At 58.2% G+C, this 17,708-nt stretch overlaps 1 protein-coding gene across 1 annotated transcript; it reads left to right on the forward strand.

The window, feature by feature from the left end:
• Positions 1–7,937: 7,937 nt before the first annotated feature.
• On the forward strand, positions 7,938–9,442 carry LOC136515899 (uncharacterized). The gene is made up of 4 exons (XM_066509360.1): positions 7,938–8,204; positions 8,827–8,941; positions 9,108–9,224; positions 9,303–9,442. Exons 1-4 carry the CDS (start codon positions 7,938–7,940, stop codon positions 9,440–9,442), a joined length of 639 nt encoding a protein of 212 aa, XP_066365457.1.
• The last annotated feature ends 8,266 nt before the right edge of the window (positions 9,443–17,708 follow it).

The raw sequence follows: 17,708 nt of genomic DNA on the forward strand, positions 1-17,708 counted from the left end.
TTCCGCGGTTCCCTGCCTAACTTCTGCTTCGACATTGCAGGTGCGCGGTTTCTTTTGCTACTCGATATTTTGGCAAGCAATTATTCTCGTATTAATGGTGATTGCTCTAATTGCTCTAGTCGACTAATGGCAGGTCAATCACCTTAATGTTGTAATTACGTGGCTATTTACTTGCCATAGCTGTGACGCGTGTATATATTGGGACGAGACGTTGTCCTCGGTACCGACAATTCATCTCCTCCTCTTGCCGTTGTGTTGCGCCGCCGTCGTCTTCCCCATTCCGTCGTCGACGTGTCATTGGCGCCGGGAGAGCAGATCTTCGAAGCCTACGTCCACTCGTGTCTTTGCACGGGGTAGGGGCCATATCGGGTTTTGGGGAAGCGTCATGGCGACTACTCATTGAACGTCTTCTTCCCTCTACGCCGGTGTTCGCGGATCTCCATCGAAGGTCTGCTTCGTCTACTTTTGCGCTATCTCTAGGGCCGACACCCCTACGGTAAGAATGTCTACACTTTCACTGTTCTTCATTCTTGCGTTCCTTTTGTTACTAGCACTAGAGAGTTTGAGTTTGACTCGTATGGTTGTGCTAGTGCTAAATCGTACACATATATTATATGCTGTTGTTTTTTCCTCAATATTAAAATTAATTTATATGTCATTAAATTGTTATTATTTACGACGGAATTGGGTTCGCGAGGGTGTTTGGTTTGGTGCATTTTTCCACTTTCATAGCTACCAATATGCAGCCTGTTCGTTTTGTCGTAAATGATCGTGGATTATTTACTGTTGGCTGGTTTGGTGTGAGAGAAAAATACTATTCTAACTTATAATCCACGATCGTATACGACCTGCGAACATGCTGTGGTTCAGAATTTCGCTCAGAATTTCGCGCGCCATTCTACGTAGTGTGGCCTAGTGGAAAAGGCTGCTTTGTTATTATTTTTTGGGTGAGTTTAAGTGTACCTTTTGCCTGTACTCCAAAGCAGAAGGGTTCCAATTTCCAAAAGCTGGTGATGACTGATTAGTTGAGCCGGTGCGCGACAAAATGGCAAGTACAGCAGTACACACGTTACCGAGTACCGCACCGCACTGCCGCCGTGCACCGCACCAACCGAGTCCTCGACTCGTATCCACTAGAAACCATGCGCGGCGTTGCCGCGCTCCTGCCTGTCTTGGGCCAGTTCATGATGTGTGCGTGCGTATGTGGAGACCATTAGTGTGTGCAGCAGCTCATGCTCCTTCGCTGCCTGGATGATATATAAGAATATCCATCGATATCGATATTATTGATTTCTGAATGATAAAAATAGAATGATGCACAATGGTAATAATTGAAAATAGGAGATAGTTACCTTTGATATTACGATGATAAGAATATGCAATTTGCAACTTTCTATATGTGTAAATAGAAAATAAACAATCCAACTCACAGTCACTATCCTTGTTAGAGCACCCAATCGGGTATATTTTGAGCCCTTCTTCGATGTGGCTGGTACATGAATCTGGACTCGAGGACATGAGTCTAAAGTTTTTGACATATAGGAGCAACAAGTAACTAAATATAAAAATATGTGCAAGCTGATAATGTTGGCAGCTGAATATTCACTTATGTATTTTCTGCTTAGTTGGCCCACTTTTAGACATTGCAAGATCGACCACTAACAAGCTGAGAAAAGTTATAAATGATTTAATTTGCATGGACATTTATGTATAGACCTACTCATAAGGATTCTAATAAAACTGGATTTTCCTTTATACAAATTTTCTATGAATTACTACGGCTTTTCAAAGTTTCAACTGATTATATATATATATATATATATATATATATATATATATATATATATATATATATATATATATATATATATATATATATATATATATATATATAACAGAAAAGGAAATACTATTTTGCATCGGGGACCTTGGTGTTTTAAGTAATTAACCCGCAACCTCTGTGTACTGTATAGAACTATCACATGAGTCACGGAATTTGCATCTAGACTCAAGAAAGAGTTTTAATCATTTTTCCTCCCTCTTCCACAACCTTACGAACAGAGCAGCAGGGGAATGGGCTAGCAGAGCGATTCCGGCTGGGGCGGCTCGCCGTCGACAAGCGGGGGTGCTCGACCATCAGCTTCCCATCTCGCACCCGTGGTGGACACAGGGTGGTCGGGGACGGCCTGAGGGCGCCGGGCCACGCGCACGTGCGTCCCTAGCAGTGGCGGCGCCGGCATTTGACGCTGGCATCGGCACCGTCGCTGGAGCTCGCTGGGTGGCGGGCTGTAAGGACGGAGAACGGGAGGCCAACGACGTCGTGCTGCGGGAGTCCGGGGCCGTGACGGTTGTAGCAGAACCGTCCAATTTATAAGAGCACAAGTACAAAAACGATCGCCTAAACGATCAAATTCTCGTACTTGAGCCCATATAAACCCGGTAGTCAACTGAAATCACGAAGGATTTCAAACCAACTTGCATACAACCAAGATCACCGTAATTCAACATAACACATCACACGTTACAATATTTCACAAACTGTCGGTGTTTCGGACCGGGGGGTCCTCAACCAACCGACTAGTGAATTTGTTCTGCGTGCTCCCGATTCCGGATGGTGATGCAAAGAGACACAAGGTTTATACTGGTTCGGGCAATCGAGGCCCTACGTCCAGTCTGAGAGATCGATCTTGTATTCCTTGCACCGAGGTGCTCGTAGTAGGGGGTTACAAGCTAAAGGAGAGAGGGAGCTGGTCCCAGGTCTCGGCAGGGTGTCGTGCGGGCCGCTTGAGACGTTGCTCTCAGGCGGCAGGGATGTGCGTGTGTGTGTTACCAGGTCTCCCCTAAAACTGCCCAGGTCCTCTCCTTTTATAGCATGAAGGGAGGACTAGGACGGTACATGAGCTGACTATACGGCGTCGTGTGAACAGAGGCGGCGTGTCCGGGCCCTGTAGCCTGTTCCTGTGGCGGTGTGGCCATCGGAGCGGTCCGTCCTTGGAGCACGGGGGCGACGTGGCCGTCCCATCAGATCCTGTGCGTCGTGGGAGCCCCGGGACTGCCTCGGAGTGGGTGCGGCGGTGGACGTGCAAGCCACTGTGGACGGACTGTGCGCGAGGCCGAGACTTGGTCGGTGTCGAGGCTGCACCATGGTGGAGGGGTCTCAGCAGGCACGATCCCCAAGATGGCCGAGACCTTGGTGTATGGTGCCGAGGCCTTGAGTGGGCGGCTGATCGTGGGTACAGTGTTAGGACACAGTGGCCGGTAATTCCCGCCGTACCCTGTCCCAGTCGGTATGGCGCTGATCGTGGATACAGCGTTAGGACACAGTGGCTAGTAATCCCCGCCGTACCCTGTCCCAGCCGGTATGGCGCTGATCGTGGATACAGCGTTAGGACACAGTGGCCGGTAATCCCCGCCGTACCCTGTCCCAGCTGGTATGGCGCTGATGCGACCTTGGGTCGCGTCGGCCTTTCTGTGGCGTTGAGCCGTCGTCCGGCTGAGATTGCGGGAGTGGTTGAATCATTAATGGGACATGACACGTTGTCTGGAGGGCCGGTCGAGGCGAGGGGTGATGGGCTGCGGGTGACCCGGCCTCGAGCGACACGAAGGCTGGGGCCTCACGCGAGATGGAGATCGGGTTCCTTGCCGAGGCCTTGCGCGAGACGCCTCGCGCGATACGGAGAATGTACCCCTGCCGAGGACTTCCCTGGAGAGCCTCGGGCGAGACGGAGACGGCGCCCCCTGCCGAGGCTCGACGCCCCCTACCAAGGCCTACCCTGGGGAGCCTCGCGCGAGGCGGAGTTTGTTCCGAGACCTCCTGCTCGAGGCTCAAGGCAAGGTGGAGGAGAGCTCGGTCGTGGCAGGTGAGGGGCCCACGGCTTACCTCCTGGCTTTATTTTGATGTTTGCTTGGGGTACCCCGTTCTAAGGTACCCGACAGTAGCCCCCGAGCCTCGGGGTGAGTGCGTGCACTCTCCCTGAGGGTTCGTCGAGGCTGGGTTTATGCTTGCTCCGTAGGAATTGGTTTGTTTTCTGAGGTTCTGGTGGGTGCGCGCGAGCGCACCCGCCGGGTGTAGCCCCTGAGCCCCTGGAGGAGTGAAGTTACTCCTCCAGGGGCTTTCTGCATTTTCGCATTTGAGTGATCAGTTCTTATTGCATTTGCCGAGCCCATAAGCGCAAGTTCGGGTTGCGGGGGTCTCGGCGAGGTTGCAAAAAAAAGGCCCTCTAGCCTCCGCACAGAGCGAGAGGTTCGTCAGGGGTCCCCCTGACTTTGGGTATGTCCCTCACGCTTCCTTTCGCTCGGAAGGAGGGGTGGAATGTGCCATGCTACCCTTGATGGGCGCGAGCGTGGACACTTTCGGTGAGCTGTTATCGGGTAGTCCGAGTGGAGGTCCGAGCCCCATTCGCTAGGGGACGGCTAGCGGTCCAGAGACGCACTCCAAAAGTACTAGAGGATTTCTCTAGTGGGTGCCGAGGCCGTTCGCTGGGCCTCGGTGGCTCGGTGCCTCCCTACGGTGGGATCCCATTTGGATACTCTCCTGTCGGTCTCAAACACGACTTAGGACGCCCCGAGCGACTGTTCGTTCGGGCCTAGGCCATTCGTAGGCTCGCCCCGAAGTCGTCCCTGACTCTGTTGCCCTGGGGCGGCTGTCGAAACCTCTTGGAGGCCCAGCCTTCGAACCCCTGGACCGTAACGGGCTCGGTGCCCTTTATCGTGTTTTTGTCTTGGTTTTTGGGTGCAAGAGGAGCCCCCGAGCCTCCGCCTGGAGCAAGAGGACGGTCGGGGGTCTCCTGACTTTTTCATTCACCCCTCACATATCCTTTTCGTTTGGACGGAAGGTTTGTTTGCTGAGCCCATTCTGGTCTCGGCAAGATCGCAGGAAGAGCCCCTAGCCTCTGCGTAGAGTGAGAGGGCCGTCGGGAGTTCCCCTGACTTTTTATACACCCCTCGCGCATGAGGGTTTGTTTGCCGAGGCCCCTTTTGGGCATGGGCCCGAGTTGTGGGGTCTCGGCGTGTTTGCAGGAAGAGCCCCCTAACCTCTGCACAGGGTGAGAGGGCCGTCAGGGACTCCCCTGTCTTTTTATACGACCCTCACGCTTCCTTTTCGTTCGGAAGGAGGGGTGGAATGTGCCTCGCTACCCTCGATGGGCACGAGCGGTGGCACTTCCAGTGAGCTATTATCGGGTAGTCCGAGTGGAGGCCCGTACCCCGTTCACTAGGGGACGGCTAGCGGTCTAGAGACACACTCCAAGAGTACCAGAGGATGTCTCTAGTGGGTGCCGAGGCCGTTCGCTAGGCCTCGGTGGCTCGGTGCCTCCCTACGGTGGGATCCCATTCGGAGACTTTCCTCCGGTCTCGGACACAACTTTGGGCGTCCCAAGCGTTTCGCTTGCTTGGGCCTCGGCCCCGTATGGGCTCGCCCGCGGTCGTCCCTGACTCTGTTATCCTAGGGCAGCTGTCGAAACCCCTTGGGGTCCAGCCTTTGAACCCCTGGATCGTAATAGGTTCAGAGCCGGATTCCTTCATACGAAAGGAATAGGCCACAGGGAATATCTTCCCTATTGGCTCGGGTGGCGTGCCTTTTGAGGCAGTTTTATTGGGAGTCGAAACGGGACCTGCTGCCGTAGTGGCCGAGCGTGGCGTGGTGGATGGGACGTAACCGTCCTTGCATTTAATGCGGGAGACGTGGGCGCGTGGGCCGCCGAAATTGGCTCGTGGTTAACCGCGTCGGGCGGGGGAAAACCTCCCCGATTTCGTCGCCCGTTCGTTTCGCCTCCTCCCTGCATAAATACCTGAGGAATCTCGCCCCTCCTCGTCTTACCTTGCCTGCATTAGCACCGCCTCCATCGAGCCATCGCCAGAGCAGCGGGTGCCGGGAAGAAGAGGAGAGAAGAGCGAGCCTAGGGGGAAAGCGAGGAAAAAAGCGAGAGCGTGGGAGGGAGAGAGAAAAAACTCACCGCCGCACCTAATTCCTCCATCGCACCCATGGCCGGCAACGTCGTCGTTGTCGAGGCGGACCCTTGGGATCCGTCGGACGTCACCGAGGAAATGCTCCAGTCGCTTATCGATGGTGGACTCCTCCGCCCGGTGACAGACCCTAGTAGGCCAGAGTGGATTGCTCCGTATGGCGAGCCGGAGCCGAGGCCCCACGACGGCTATGTCGTGAGCTTCGTCTCTTTCCACGAGCGTGGTCTCGGTGTCCCGGCGGATCGGTTCATGCGGGCGCTCCCGCACTACTATGGCGTGGAGCTCCACAATTTTAATCCTAACTCCATCGCTCAGGCGGCTATCTTCGTTGCTGTCTGCGAGGGGTATTTGGGGATCGCTCCCCATTGGGAGTTGTGGCTCCACCTGTTCCGGGCGGGGCACACTACCAAGCTGACAGGTACGTCGGGTAAGAGGAAGGCGTCGAGGGCCGGAGGCTACACTCTCCAAGTGCGTCAGGACCGCCTGCACCTCTACATCCTGGCCCAACTCGCGTCCTCCAACCGCCGGTGGTACACGAGTTGGTTTTACCTCTGCAACGACGGCGGAGGACTTCCCCCCTACACCGGGCAGATTGTGGGGAGTTGCCCGGAGAAATGGAAGTGGGGTGTCCCAAAGGTCGACCAGCCCAAGTTGGAGCCACTCCTGGAGGGGCTGGCGAGGCTGCGGAGCCATGGCCTCACGATCGCTGTGGTCGCGGCCGCCTTCCACCGCCGGAGGGTGCTGCCGTTGATGGCTCGGCGGCGGCGGCTGTTCGAGATGAGGCCGGGTGAGCCCGTTGATGGCACCCGGATGTCTTCCTTCGCCCTCTCCGACGAGGAAATTCTCCGATGGGTGGGGGAGACGGTAGACGCGAAGTTGAGGGGCGGCAACCTGACCCCCCTCGCGATGCGACCGTCGCGGGGGTTCCTTTCGCTGGTAAGTCGAGTGCCGCTGTGGCCTCTGAGCCTCCTCAATCTCCCTTTATCCCTTGTTTCCTTATACGCGTTTGTCGTTCCTTCAGGGGATGAGGGACGTACGCTCCTCCCCGCCGCCCGTTCCCGAGGACGCGGGGCAGCGGGCGATCAACCGCGCTCACGCCGATGCGCAGAAGAAGCGAAAGGACGCTAAGGCGGCGAAGCGCACGAAGCACATCCTTGCGCGCGAGGCATTGGATAAGCGCCGCCGTCAGCAACGGAAGGATGGTCTCCCATTGGAGGAATCCCCGTCGACGTCGTTGTCGACGGAGGCCTCGGACAGGAACGACAAGGGCGAGGGAGGGCGAGGTCCCCTAGACCACCTTCCTGACGTCGTGGAGGTGGCGCCCGGGGCATCGGCAAGTAGCCCGGCACCCCCGGGAAGGGGAGGAGAAGCGGACCCGGGGCCGGCGGTTGCCCGCTCCGGGGCCGAGGCCGACACACCCGAGGCGTGGGCGTTAGGCAAACGCGCCGTCAGCCCGGTAGGCTCGACGGCCGCGGCGGAGCAGGTGGCGGTGGAGGCGACGCCACCGCCCCCGTAGAGGACCGAAGGGGCGCCGGGGTCCGCTGAGGACCGACCGGCGCCGATGGATACGGATGCGACGCCACTGCCGCCGCCTCCACCGTTGCGGATGCGGTTTGCCGTGGCGAAGCGGGGGCCGCCCCGTTCTAAGTAAGTGTATTTCTGGCAGGGTCATAGTGTCTTCCGTTTGCTTTTTTGGTCTCGCGTTGACCCTATAGGTTAATTTCCTTTAGTCGGAAGCGGCCTGCGGATGACCTCCCCTTGGCGCCCCTTAAGGCGCTTAAGGCGAGCCCCGGGTCCTCCGCCCACTGGGTGGCGGAGGCACAAGCCGCTATCCAACGCGGCGCGGCGTCGGCGAGGGTCGACCCAAAGGGACCGGTCGCCCACGGAGGGGTCGCCGAGGCGGCCCCTACACAGTCGGATGGGCCGTCGTGCCCTTTGTTGCCAAGGCTCCTGGGGCCTCCGAGGCTGAAGCGATGGAGGCCACGGTGCCCATGACCACCGAGACCGCAGTGGCCGCGGTCGGCGTCTCTACGTCTGCCGAGGCCACGATGGCGGAGGCCGGAGCCCCCGAGACCGCCGAGACCGTGGTTGTAGAGGCGGGAGCCCCCGAGGTCACCGAGGCCGTTGTGATGGCGGCGAGGCCGTCTGTGCAGGAGGTGGAGATGCAGGCGGCGGAGGCCTCGGCCGTGCCCTTGGCTCAGGGCCCGCCGTTGTTGAGGGAGAGCGCCTGGGAGACGGAGGTCTATCCGATCTCCTCCGACGATACTTCCCGGGCACGGGAGGTGGTCGACGTCGAGGAGACCGATGCCGTGGAGCAGCCGGCGCTGCTCTTAGACGAGGGAGGCTTGGCCCTCGTGCGGGTGCGACTCGAGCCCCGCGGGTGGGATCACCCGTGGGTACTGTGGCGGAGCTGGGACGACCCTGAGGGGGAGCCTCTGTTCACCCTCGAGGACATGGCCGAGGGCGGGCGCTGGAGTACCTTCGAGCAGTACCGTGAGCTGGCAGAGCGGTCGCTACGGACGGCGCTGTCCGTGGTGGTCGATGAACTGCCCGGAGTCGCCCAGGTTCGTGTTTTCCTTTCTCGCGTGACGTTGTTCTTTTCTCGGTTTTGTCGTAATCGACGACCTCTGCTCTGCCTCCTCAGGAGCTCGAGACCCGGTCCCTCGGGAAGTCGGTCTTCCTCCAGCGGGAGAGGGGAATTTGGGACCAGCTTCAGCGGCAGAGGGGCCGTCTTGCCGATGCTAACGAGCTTCTGTCGGCACGAACCGCGGAGGTGGGGGACCTCCTCCTTCGCTGTGCTGATGCGAAGGTCGAGGCGACCACAGCCCAGACGCAGCTCGCCCCCTTGGCGCATGGATCAAGGAGCTAGAGGAGGAGCTTACCCGCGCCGTCAGTGATCGGGATGCCTTCAGATCCTGGGCTAAAGAAGCGATGGCCTCGGGCAAGGCCCTCGCCAGGCAGCTGGGGGCAGAGGAGAGTGCGCACCGGCTGACCAAAGGCGCTCTGAACGAGGCCCTTGCTGCAGTTGAGGCCTCGCAAATCGAGGCTGTGGTTTTGAGGGGGACGGTCGAGGGTGAGTTTGAGTCCCCTTGTTTTGTTTTCTTCTCCTTATGTTCGCTCCCTAACTTCCTTGTGTGACGCAGAGCTGGGGAGTGAAGCTTCCAGGGCGGCCGAGACCTCTCGGGTCGAGGCCCAGCAATTGAGGGAGAAGGTCGAGGCTTGTCAGGTGGAGACCCGACGCTGGGAGCTGAAGGCCAAGGGTGAGCTCCGTGGGCTTCCGTCCCTAACTTAGGTTGTTTTTTCTTTGGCTCGACCTCATTACATTTTCCGCGGTGCAGAGTCAGAGGCGGAGTTCACCAGGGCCGCCGAGGCTTCTAGCACGGTACAGATAGTGCTCGATACTGAGATCAAGGAGCATGAGGCGCTGAAACGTGCCGCCCTTTCCGCCTGCGAGGCCTTGGAGGTCGAGGGGGTTTAGTCAGGCAGCTCCCTTGGGAGCCGCTTGATTGCGCTGAGCAGCCAGATGCGCGAACGGCTCCGAGGGGCGTTGCACATGGGTGTCAAGCGGGCGATGGCTGTCATCTCCTCTCACTACCTTGGCGTCGACCTCCCGGCCATCAGTGATGGCTACGTTCTACCTGATGATGACGAGGAGGCCAACGCAGCGGTCGCAAAGCTGATGGAGGCGGCGGAAGGCCCTGGCGCGGCGCTGGTGACACTCTTCGAAGAGGAGGTGGTGCCCCCCTACCATCTGCTGGTGCTGAAGGCCCTGAACCTTGATCTGGGCCCCAGGGGCTATGTAAAGATAGAATAGGGGTTATTTTTGTATCATAACGTTTGTGGCCATCGAGGCCTTTATTTCTGAATTATTTGTGTTTCTTAGTTGTTTTTCTCATGTTTCCGAGCCTTTGCCCTCTGTTGCTTCTGATCAGATTTTATTTGCGAAACACCCCTTTGGGGCCTAAGCCATTCCTTGAGCGAGAGGTAGTGAGGGAGTGCCGTAGCCTGGGGGCATAGGCCGTCTCGCGACTCTACCGACCTCTTGCTTAGGAAGCAGACCTTGGTCCGAGGAGTCTTCACAAATGATTCGTCAGAGCCTGCTAGAGTTCTTGGCGTAGGAATTTTTGCGAAAAAGCAACTTAAAGAATGGTGCGTGGGACCTAGGGGGAGTCCCCCATCTAGCCCCCGAGGGAGGCTTGGTTCTGCCGAGGCAGAACCAAGTTTCCCTTGCCGTGTTACCGTATTGCCGAGGCCTACGATGGGCTCGGGGGGTTTCTCAAAAAAATTAGACCAACTAAAGAATGCTTTTTAATTGTATTTCGAGGAACGACATATACAATGCTTGGAAATTTAGGGATAAAAGCGACGTAGCTATTCTATGTTCCAAGCGTTGGTGAAGACTTCGCCCTTCTCGTTGGCCAGCTTGTAGGTCCCGGGCTTCAGCACTTGGGCGATGATGTACGGTCCTTCCCATGGCAGGGTCAGCTTGTGGTGACCCTTGTTGCTCTGTGCTAGCCTCAACACCAGGTCGCCTACCTTCAAGTCTCGGCCTCAGACGCGTCAGGCCTGATAGCGCCACAGGCTCTGCTGGTATTTGGCTGAGTGTAGTAGCGCGACGTCTCAGGCTTCCTCCAGTTGATCAAGGGCATCCTCTCGGGTGGTGCGGTTACTTTGTTCGTTATAGGCTTGCAGCCTCGGGGAACCATATTCCAAGTCGGTGGGGAGGATGGCCTCGGCCCCATAGACTAGGAAGAAAGGCGTGAATCCCATGGCTCGGCTTGGAGTGTTCCTCAGGCTCCAGATGACCGACGGGAGCTCAGCGAGCCATTTTTTGCCAAACTTTTTCAATCGGTTGTGAATCCTTGGCTTGAGGCCCTATAGGATCATGCCGTTGGCACACTCTACTTGGCCGTTGGTCCTTGGGTGTCCTACGGCCGACCCGGGCACACGGATGTGGTGGTCGTTGCAAAAATGTCAGGAACCTTTTGCCGGTGAACTGCGTCCCGTTGTCGGTGATGATGGTGTTGGGGACCCCAAACCTGTGGATGATGTCAGTGAAGAATAGCACCGCCTGCTCAGATTTGATTCGATTGATCGAACGAGCCTCGATCCATTTGGAGAACTTATCGATTGATACCAATAGATGGGTGAAGCCCCTAGGGGCCTTTTGCAGAGGCCCGACCATGTCGAGACCCAATACGGCGAATGGCCAGGTGATGGGGATGGTTTGCAGGGCCAGGGCCAGGAGATGTGTCTGCCGGGCATAGTACTGGCATCCTTCGCAGGAGCGTACCAGCTTGGTAGCGTCAGCGACTGCCGTCGGCCAGTAGAACCCTTGGCGGAAAGCGTTCCCTACAAGCGTCCGAGGCGCCGCATGGTGCCCGCAGGCGCCCGCGTGTAAGTCCCAAAGCAGGGCTTGGCCCGCTTTAGAGCTGATACACCGTTGGAGGACACCTGAGGGACTTCATCTGTACAATTCACCGTTGTAGAGGGCGTAGGTATTGGCTCGCCACGCAAGCCGCCGTGCTTCGTTTTTGTCGTCAGGAAGCTCCCCCCGATCAAGCCAATCGAGGAACAGGACTCGCCAATCCGCGTCCTGATCAGTCTGTGGAGGCTCGGTGTTGACTTCCATGACCTCGAGCTTGGTCGAGGGGGTCTCGGCAGCAGAGAGGGCATCGAGCTTCGCCGTGGATTCCACAGGTGGGCCCTCCTCTGTTGCCAAGGTGTATTCAATGGAAGGTTTGTGGAGGTCTCTGGCGAAGACGTTCGGGGGGACCGGAACCCGTGCTGAGGCCATCTTTGCTAGCTCATCGGCGGCTTCGTTGTACTTCCGCGCGACGTGATTTAGCTCGAGACCATCGAACTTGTCTTCTAGGCGTTGTACCAGCTTGCAGTAAGCCTCCATTTTGGGGTCGAGGCAGTTTGACTCCTTCATCACTTGATCTATGATGAGCCGCGAGTCACCTCGGACGTCGAGGCGTCATGCCCCAAGTTCGATGGCGACTTGTAAGCCGTTGACGAGGGCCTCGTATTCGGCCACATTGTTGGAGGCGGCGAAGTGGAGCCGCACCATGTAGCGCATGTGTACTCCGAGGGGCGAAATGAAGAGCAGACCCACGCCCGCCCTGGTCTTCATCAGGGATCCATCGAAGTACAAGGTCCAGTATTCCGTCTGAATTTGAGTGGGTGGCAGTTGGGTATCTGTCCATTCAGCCACGAAATTGGCCAAGACTTGAGACTTGATCACCTTTCGAGGTGCAAAGGTCAAGGTTTCCCCCATAAGCTCGACAGCCCATTTGGCTATCCTGCCCGAGGCCTCCCGGTTATGAACTATTTCACCCAGGGGGAAAGATGATACCACAGTCACTGGGTGCGACTCAAAGTAGTGACGCAGTTTGCGCTGGGCCAGGACCACGGCGTAGACCAGCTTCTGGATGTGGGGGTAGCGTGCTTTGGTCTCGGAGAGCACCTCGCTGATGAAATAAACAGGTTGTTGGGTGGGCAGAGTGTGCTCCTCTTCCTGCCTCTCTACCACTACGGCGGCGCTGACCACTTGGGTCGTTGCGGCGACGTAGAGCAAGAGGGCCTTGTCCATGGCCGGGGGTATCAGGACGGGAGGATTCGTGAGCTGTGCTTTGAGTCTGTTGAGGGCTTCTTCGGCCTCGGGAGTCCAGGAAAAACGCTCGGATTTTCTCAAGAGTCGGTACAGAGGCAAACCTTTTTCGCCGAGGCGCGAGATGAATCGGCTCAGGGCCGCAAGGCATCCCATGACCCTCTATACTCCCTTGAGGTCCCTGATTGGTCCCATGCCAGTTATGGCCGAGACCTTCTCTGGGTTGGCTTCGATGCCGCGTTCTGAGACTATGAATCCTAAGAGCATGCCTCGGGGAACCCCAAACACACACTTCTCGGGATTAAGCTTGATGCCCTTCTCTCTAAGGCATTTGAAGGTTATTGTCAAGTCATCGACGAGACCCTCGGCCTTTCTGGTCTTGACTACGATGTCATCTACGTAGGCCTCGACGATCCGCCCAATGTTGTCGCCAAAGACCTGGGTCATGCACCGCTGATACGTGGCACCGGCGTTTCTGAGGTCGAAGGGCATCGTCACGTAGCAGTACATGCCGAATGGTGCGATGAAGGAAGTCGCGAGCTGGTCGGACTCTTTCATCTTGATTTGATGGTAACCAGAATACGCATCAAGGAAAGACAAGGTTTCGCATCCTGCAGTGGAGTCAACGATCTGATCGATTCGGGGTAACGGGAAAGGGACTTTTGGACAAGCTTTGTTCAAACCGGTATAGTCTACACACATCCTCCATTTCCCGCTTTTCTTCCTAACTAACACGGGGTTAGCCAACCATTCCGGGTGGGATACTTCCTTGATGAATCCGGCCGCCAGTAGTTTCTGCACCTCCTCACCGATGGCCCTGCGCTTTTCCTCGTCGAAGCGGTGCAGGCGTTGCCTTACCGGTCTAGAGCCGGCACGGACGTCTAGGGCGTGCTCGGCGACTTCCCTCGGTATGCCCAGCATGTCCGAGGGACTCCATGCAAATATGTCAGCATTCGCATGGAGGAAGTCGACGAGCACGGCTTCCTATTTGATGTCGAGGGTGGCGCTGATCCTCAGCGCCCGGTCATCAGGGCAGGCGGGGTCGACCGGGATGAGTTTGATGGTTTCCGCGAGCTTGAACGCCCCCGCGCGACGCTTGGAGTTAGGCACCTCGCCACTGAGTTGGTCGAGGTGGGCGATGAGGGTCTCGGCCTCCGCAAGAGCCTCGGCGTACTCGATGCAGTCAACGTCGCAGTCGTATGCATGTTTGTACGTGGACTCAATCGTGATGACACCGCCAGGGCCTGGCATCTTGAGCTTGAGGTAGGTATAATTGGGCACTGCCATGAACTTGGCGTAGCACGGCCACCCCAGAATGGCGTGGTAGGCTCCCCCAAATCTAACTACCTCGAAGGTGAGGACTTCCTTGCGGTAGTTGGAGGGGGTGCCGAAGCAGACAGGAAGGTCGATGCGCCCGAGGGGTCACGTGCGCCTCCCTGGCACGATGCCGTGGAAGGGTGCGACATCGCCTCGGAGCCTCGACCGATCGATCTCCAAGAGCTCCAGGGTGTTGGCGTAGAGGATGTTGAGGCCGCTGCCTCCGTCCATCAACACCTTGGAGAGTCGGGTGTTGCCGATGATTGGGTCGACAACCAGCGGGTACTACCCGGGATTCGGAACATGGTCAGGGTGGTCATCTCGATCGAAGGTGATTGCCTCTCAAGACCAGTCAAGGTACTGGGGGGTGGCTACCTTGACCGAGAAGACTTCTCGGCGTTCCCTCTTGCGCTGCCGCGCCGTAAGGCATGCCGAGGGTCCGTCGAAGATCATGAAGGCGTTGTGTACTTCGGGGAACCCGTCGTCCTTGTCCTCATCCCGGTCACCGGTGCCCTTCTGCTTGGCGTCGTCGTCGGGGAGCCCGAGCCTGGCGTAGTAACGTCGCAGCATGGAGCAATCCTCAAGGGCGTGCTTGATTGGGCCTTGGTGATAAGGGCATGGTTTCTTGAGCATGTCGTCGAAAGGCCTAGGGCCTTTGGGGCCTCGGGGATTCTTGCGTTCTACGGCCCCGACCAGATTAGCTCCCATGACCTCCTGCTTCCCTAGGCGCCCCTTTTTCTTTCTCTTAGGGAGGTGGGAGGCCGAGGCATCGGGGGCCTCGTCCCTCCATTTTCCCTTGGCGTCGCTGTCGGGGAAGATGGCACCGACGGCCTCCTCGCCCGAGGCGAAGTTGGTGGCGATGTCGAGGAGCGCAGCAGCGGTGCGTGGCACGTTTCGACCTAGCTCCCGCACCAGGTCCCGGCAGGTGGTGCAGGAGAGGAAAGCCTGGACGATCTCCGAGTCGCCGACGTTGGGCAGCTCGGTGCACTGCTTGGAGAAGCGCCGGATGAAATCTCGGAGAGACTCGCCTAGTTTCTGGCGGCAATTCTTAAGGTCCCAGGAGTTTCCGGGACGTACGTATGTGCCCTGGAAATTCCCAACGAAGACCCTAACCAAGTCGCGCCAGTCATGGATCTGTGAGGGAGGGAGGTGCTCGAGCCAGGCTCACGCCGAGTCTGACAAGAGCAAGGGGAGGTTACGAATGATGAGCAGGTCATCATCCGCGCCACCTAGCTAGCAGGCTAGGCGGTAGTTGGCAAGCCAGAGTTCGGGGTTGGTCTCACCGCTGTATTTCGCGAGGTTGGCTGGTTGCCGAAAATGGGCCAGGAACTGGGCGACACGGATAGCTCTGCTGAAGACTCGAGGGCCAGGTGGCTCAGGAGAAGGGCTACGGTCTTCCTCGCTATCGTAGCGGCCACCTCGGTGCACATGGTAGCCTCGGGCGGGCCCCTCACCGTCATGGCGTCATCGTCGGCCGACCACCTCATGATCTCCCTGCCCCTCGTGTCGATTGTCGAGGCGGTCAAGGAGCACAGGGACCCTATGAGCTATCGGCGCTCGAGCAGGTTCGGGACGAGCCGAGGCTTCCCTGTCCTGCCGAGGTGGTGCCGCGGGTAGGTTCGAGATGCCCCCATGCCGTCGGGAGGCAGAACTCTCGGCTTGCTGAACCGCGACGGTCTCTAGGAGATCTCGGAGCTCGCCGCAGACCCGCCGCCCCTCTGCGGTAGAAGGCTCGGGCATTGCGCGAACCAGCATCGCCGCAGCCACGACGTTCTGGCTAGCGCGATTGAAGATTGGGGGTTGCTCACTCCCTTCGTCGTTATGGATGCGGTGATGCACGTCGAGGGCCCACCGTCGGGCTCCCCCGCCTTCGCCGTGACCTCGCTGTTCCTGTTCGAGAGAGTCTCGAAGCTGCTGCAGAAGGAGTTGGTCTTGCTCGACCTTGGCCTGGAGCTCACGGAGCTGTTCTAGGTCCGGGCGCTGAGGTCGCGCAAGAGCGACGTTCTCATTTCGTGCGGCCGGCAGGATGGTGCGTGGAGGTGTAGCGACACCCGCGCCGGGGCGGAGCGGGGAACGGCTACCTGCCCCCTCGTCCTCTTCGCCCGCTCTTGGCATCCCGACCCCGACATGAAAACATTCGCGAGTGGGGTCGTAGGTGCCTTCGTCATCGGAGTTGGAGTAGCCGAAGCAGTAGTCGCTTGCAGCCAAGAACTGGTGCAAAGCCACAGGGTTGTGGAGTCCGGAAAAATCCACCCTGGGCCATGCCTCGTCCTCGTCCGAGGAGTCGGAGTGGGTGCTCAGGTCGAGAGCGAAGCGCTGGCGGCGTTCCGAGGGGTGCTCATGAGCGGCAGAGTAAGCGTAGGCGTACGAGGCGGCGGCATCTCTCAACCCAAAGGGGTATGGGGACGGTGCCGTCTCCAGATTCTGCCCCGCCGGGGTCGGCTCTTTAGGGAGTGGTGGAGCGGAGCTTGACAACTGGGCATCGCCGCATGCCTCAGGCAAGTTTCCTTTGTCCAAGCTCAGGCTAGACAGGTCCCCAGCCAGGGACCCTGTGCCAACAGCTGGTCGTAGGATATCGGCGGGGGGTGGCATGTCGCCCCGGATTCGCGTAGCGTCGGGGTGGCCTTGTTCGTGCCGTGCTTGGCGAGCGCGGCGAGAGCGGCCACCCGGACACCGCCCGCGCCTGGGCTGCCAGGGCGTAACTTCATCGTTGGTTGGTGGGGCTCGAGGAGTGAGGAGCACCATGTTGTACTCATGCCCTAGAGACATGAACTCTAGGCTCCCGAACCAAACCACGGTGCCAAGACGCAATGGTCGTACGGGGTCTGCCATCCGGAACCTGCTGGGATGACGAAACCGACACGTAGCGTCCCCTACCTGGCGCGCCAACTGTCGGTGTTTCGGACCGGGGGGTCCTCAACCAACCGACTAGTGAATTTGTTCTGCGTGCTCCCAATTCCGGATGGTGATGCAAAGAGACACAAGGTTTATACTGGTTCGGGCAATCGAGGCCCTACGTCCAGTCTGAGAGATCGATCTTGTATTCCTTGCACCGAGGTGCTCGTAGTAGGGGGTTACAAGCTAAAGGAGAGAGGGAGCTGGTCCCAGGTCTCGGCAGGGTGTCGTGCGGGCCGCTTGAGACATTGCTCTCAGGCGGCAGGGATGTGCGTGTGTGTGTTACCAGGTCTCCCCTAAAACTGCCCAGGTCCTCTCCTTTTATAGCATGAAGGGAGGACTAGGACGGTACATGAGCTGACTATACGGCGTCGTGTGAACAGAGGCGGCGTGTCCGGGCCCTGTAGCCCGTTCCTATGGTGGTGTGGCCGTCGGAGCGGTCCGTCCTTAGAGCACGGGGGCGACATGGCCATCCCATCAGATCCTGTGCGTCGTGGGAGCCCCGGGACTGCCTCGGAGTGGGTGCGGCGGTGGACGTGCAAGCCACTGTGGATGGACTATGCGCGAGGCCGAGACTTGGTCGGTGTCGAGGCTGCACCATGGTGGAGGGGTCTCGGCAGGCATGATCCCCAAGATGGCCGAGACCTTGGTGTATGGTGCCAAGGCCTTGAGTGGGCAGCTGATCGTGGGTACAGTGTTAGGACACAGTGGCCAGTAATTCCCGCCGTACCCTGTCCCAGCCGGTATGGCGCTGATCGTGGATACAGCGTTAGGACACAGTGGCCGGTAATCCCTGCCATACCCTGTCCCAGCCAGTATGGCGCTGATCGTGGATACAGCGTTAGGACACAGTGGCCGGTAATCCCCGCTGTACCCTGTCCCAGCTGGTATGGCGCTGATGCGACCTTGGGTCGCGTCG

Source organism: Miscanthus floridulus, chromosome 17 (assembly GCF_019320115.1).
Source record: "Miscanthus floridulus cultivar M001 chromosome 17, ASM1932011v1, whole genome shotgun sequence".
Lineage (NCBI taxonomy): Eukaryota > Viridiplantae > Streptophyta > Magnoliopsida > Poales > Poaceae > Miscanthus > Miscanthus floridulus.

Bases quoted from the DNA above. Each gene is read 5' to 3' on its own strand.
- LOC136515899 (XM_066509360.1), top strand. From the start codon at position 7,938: ATGGAGGCCACGGTGCCCATGACCACCGAGACCGCAGTGGCCGCGGTC. The intron at 8,205-8,826 runs GTCTATCCGATC...GCATGGATCAAG, and splicing joins AGAGCGCCTGGGAGACGGAG to GAGCTAGAGGAGGAGCTTAC. The intron at 8,942-9,107 runs GTGCGCACCGGC...TGTGTGACGCAG, and splicing joins GCAGCTGGGGGCAGAGGAGA to AGCTGGGGAGTGAAGCTTCC.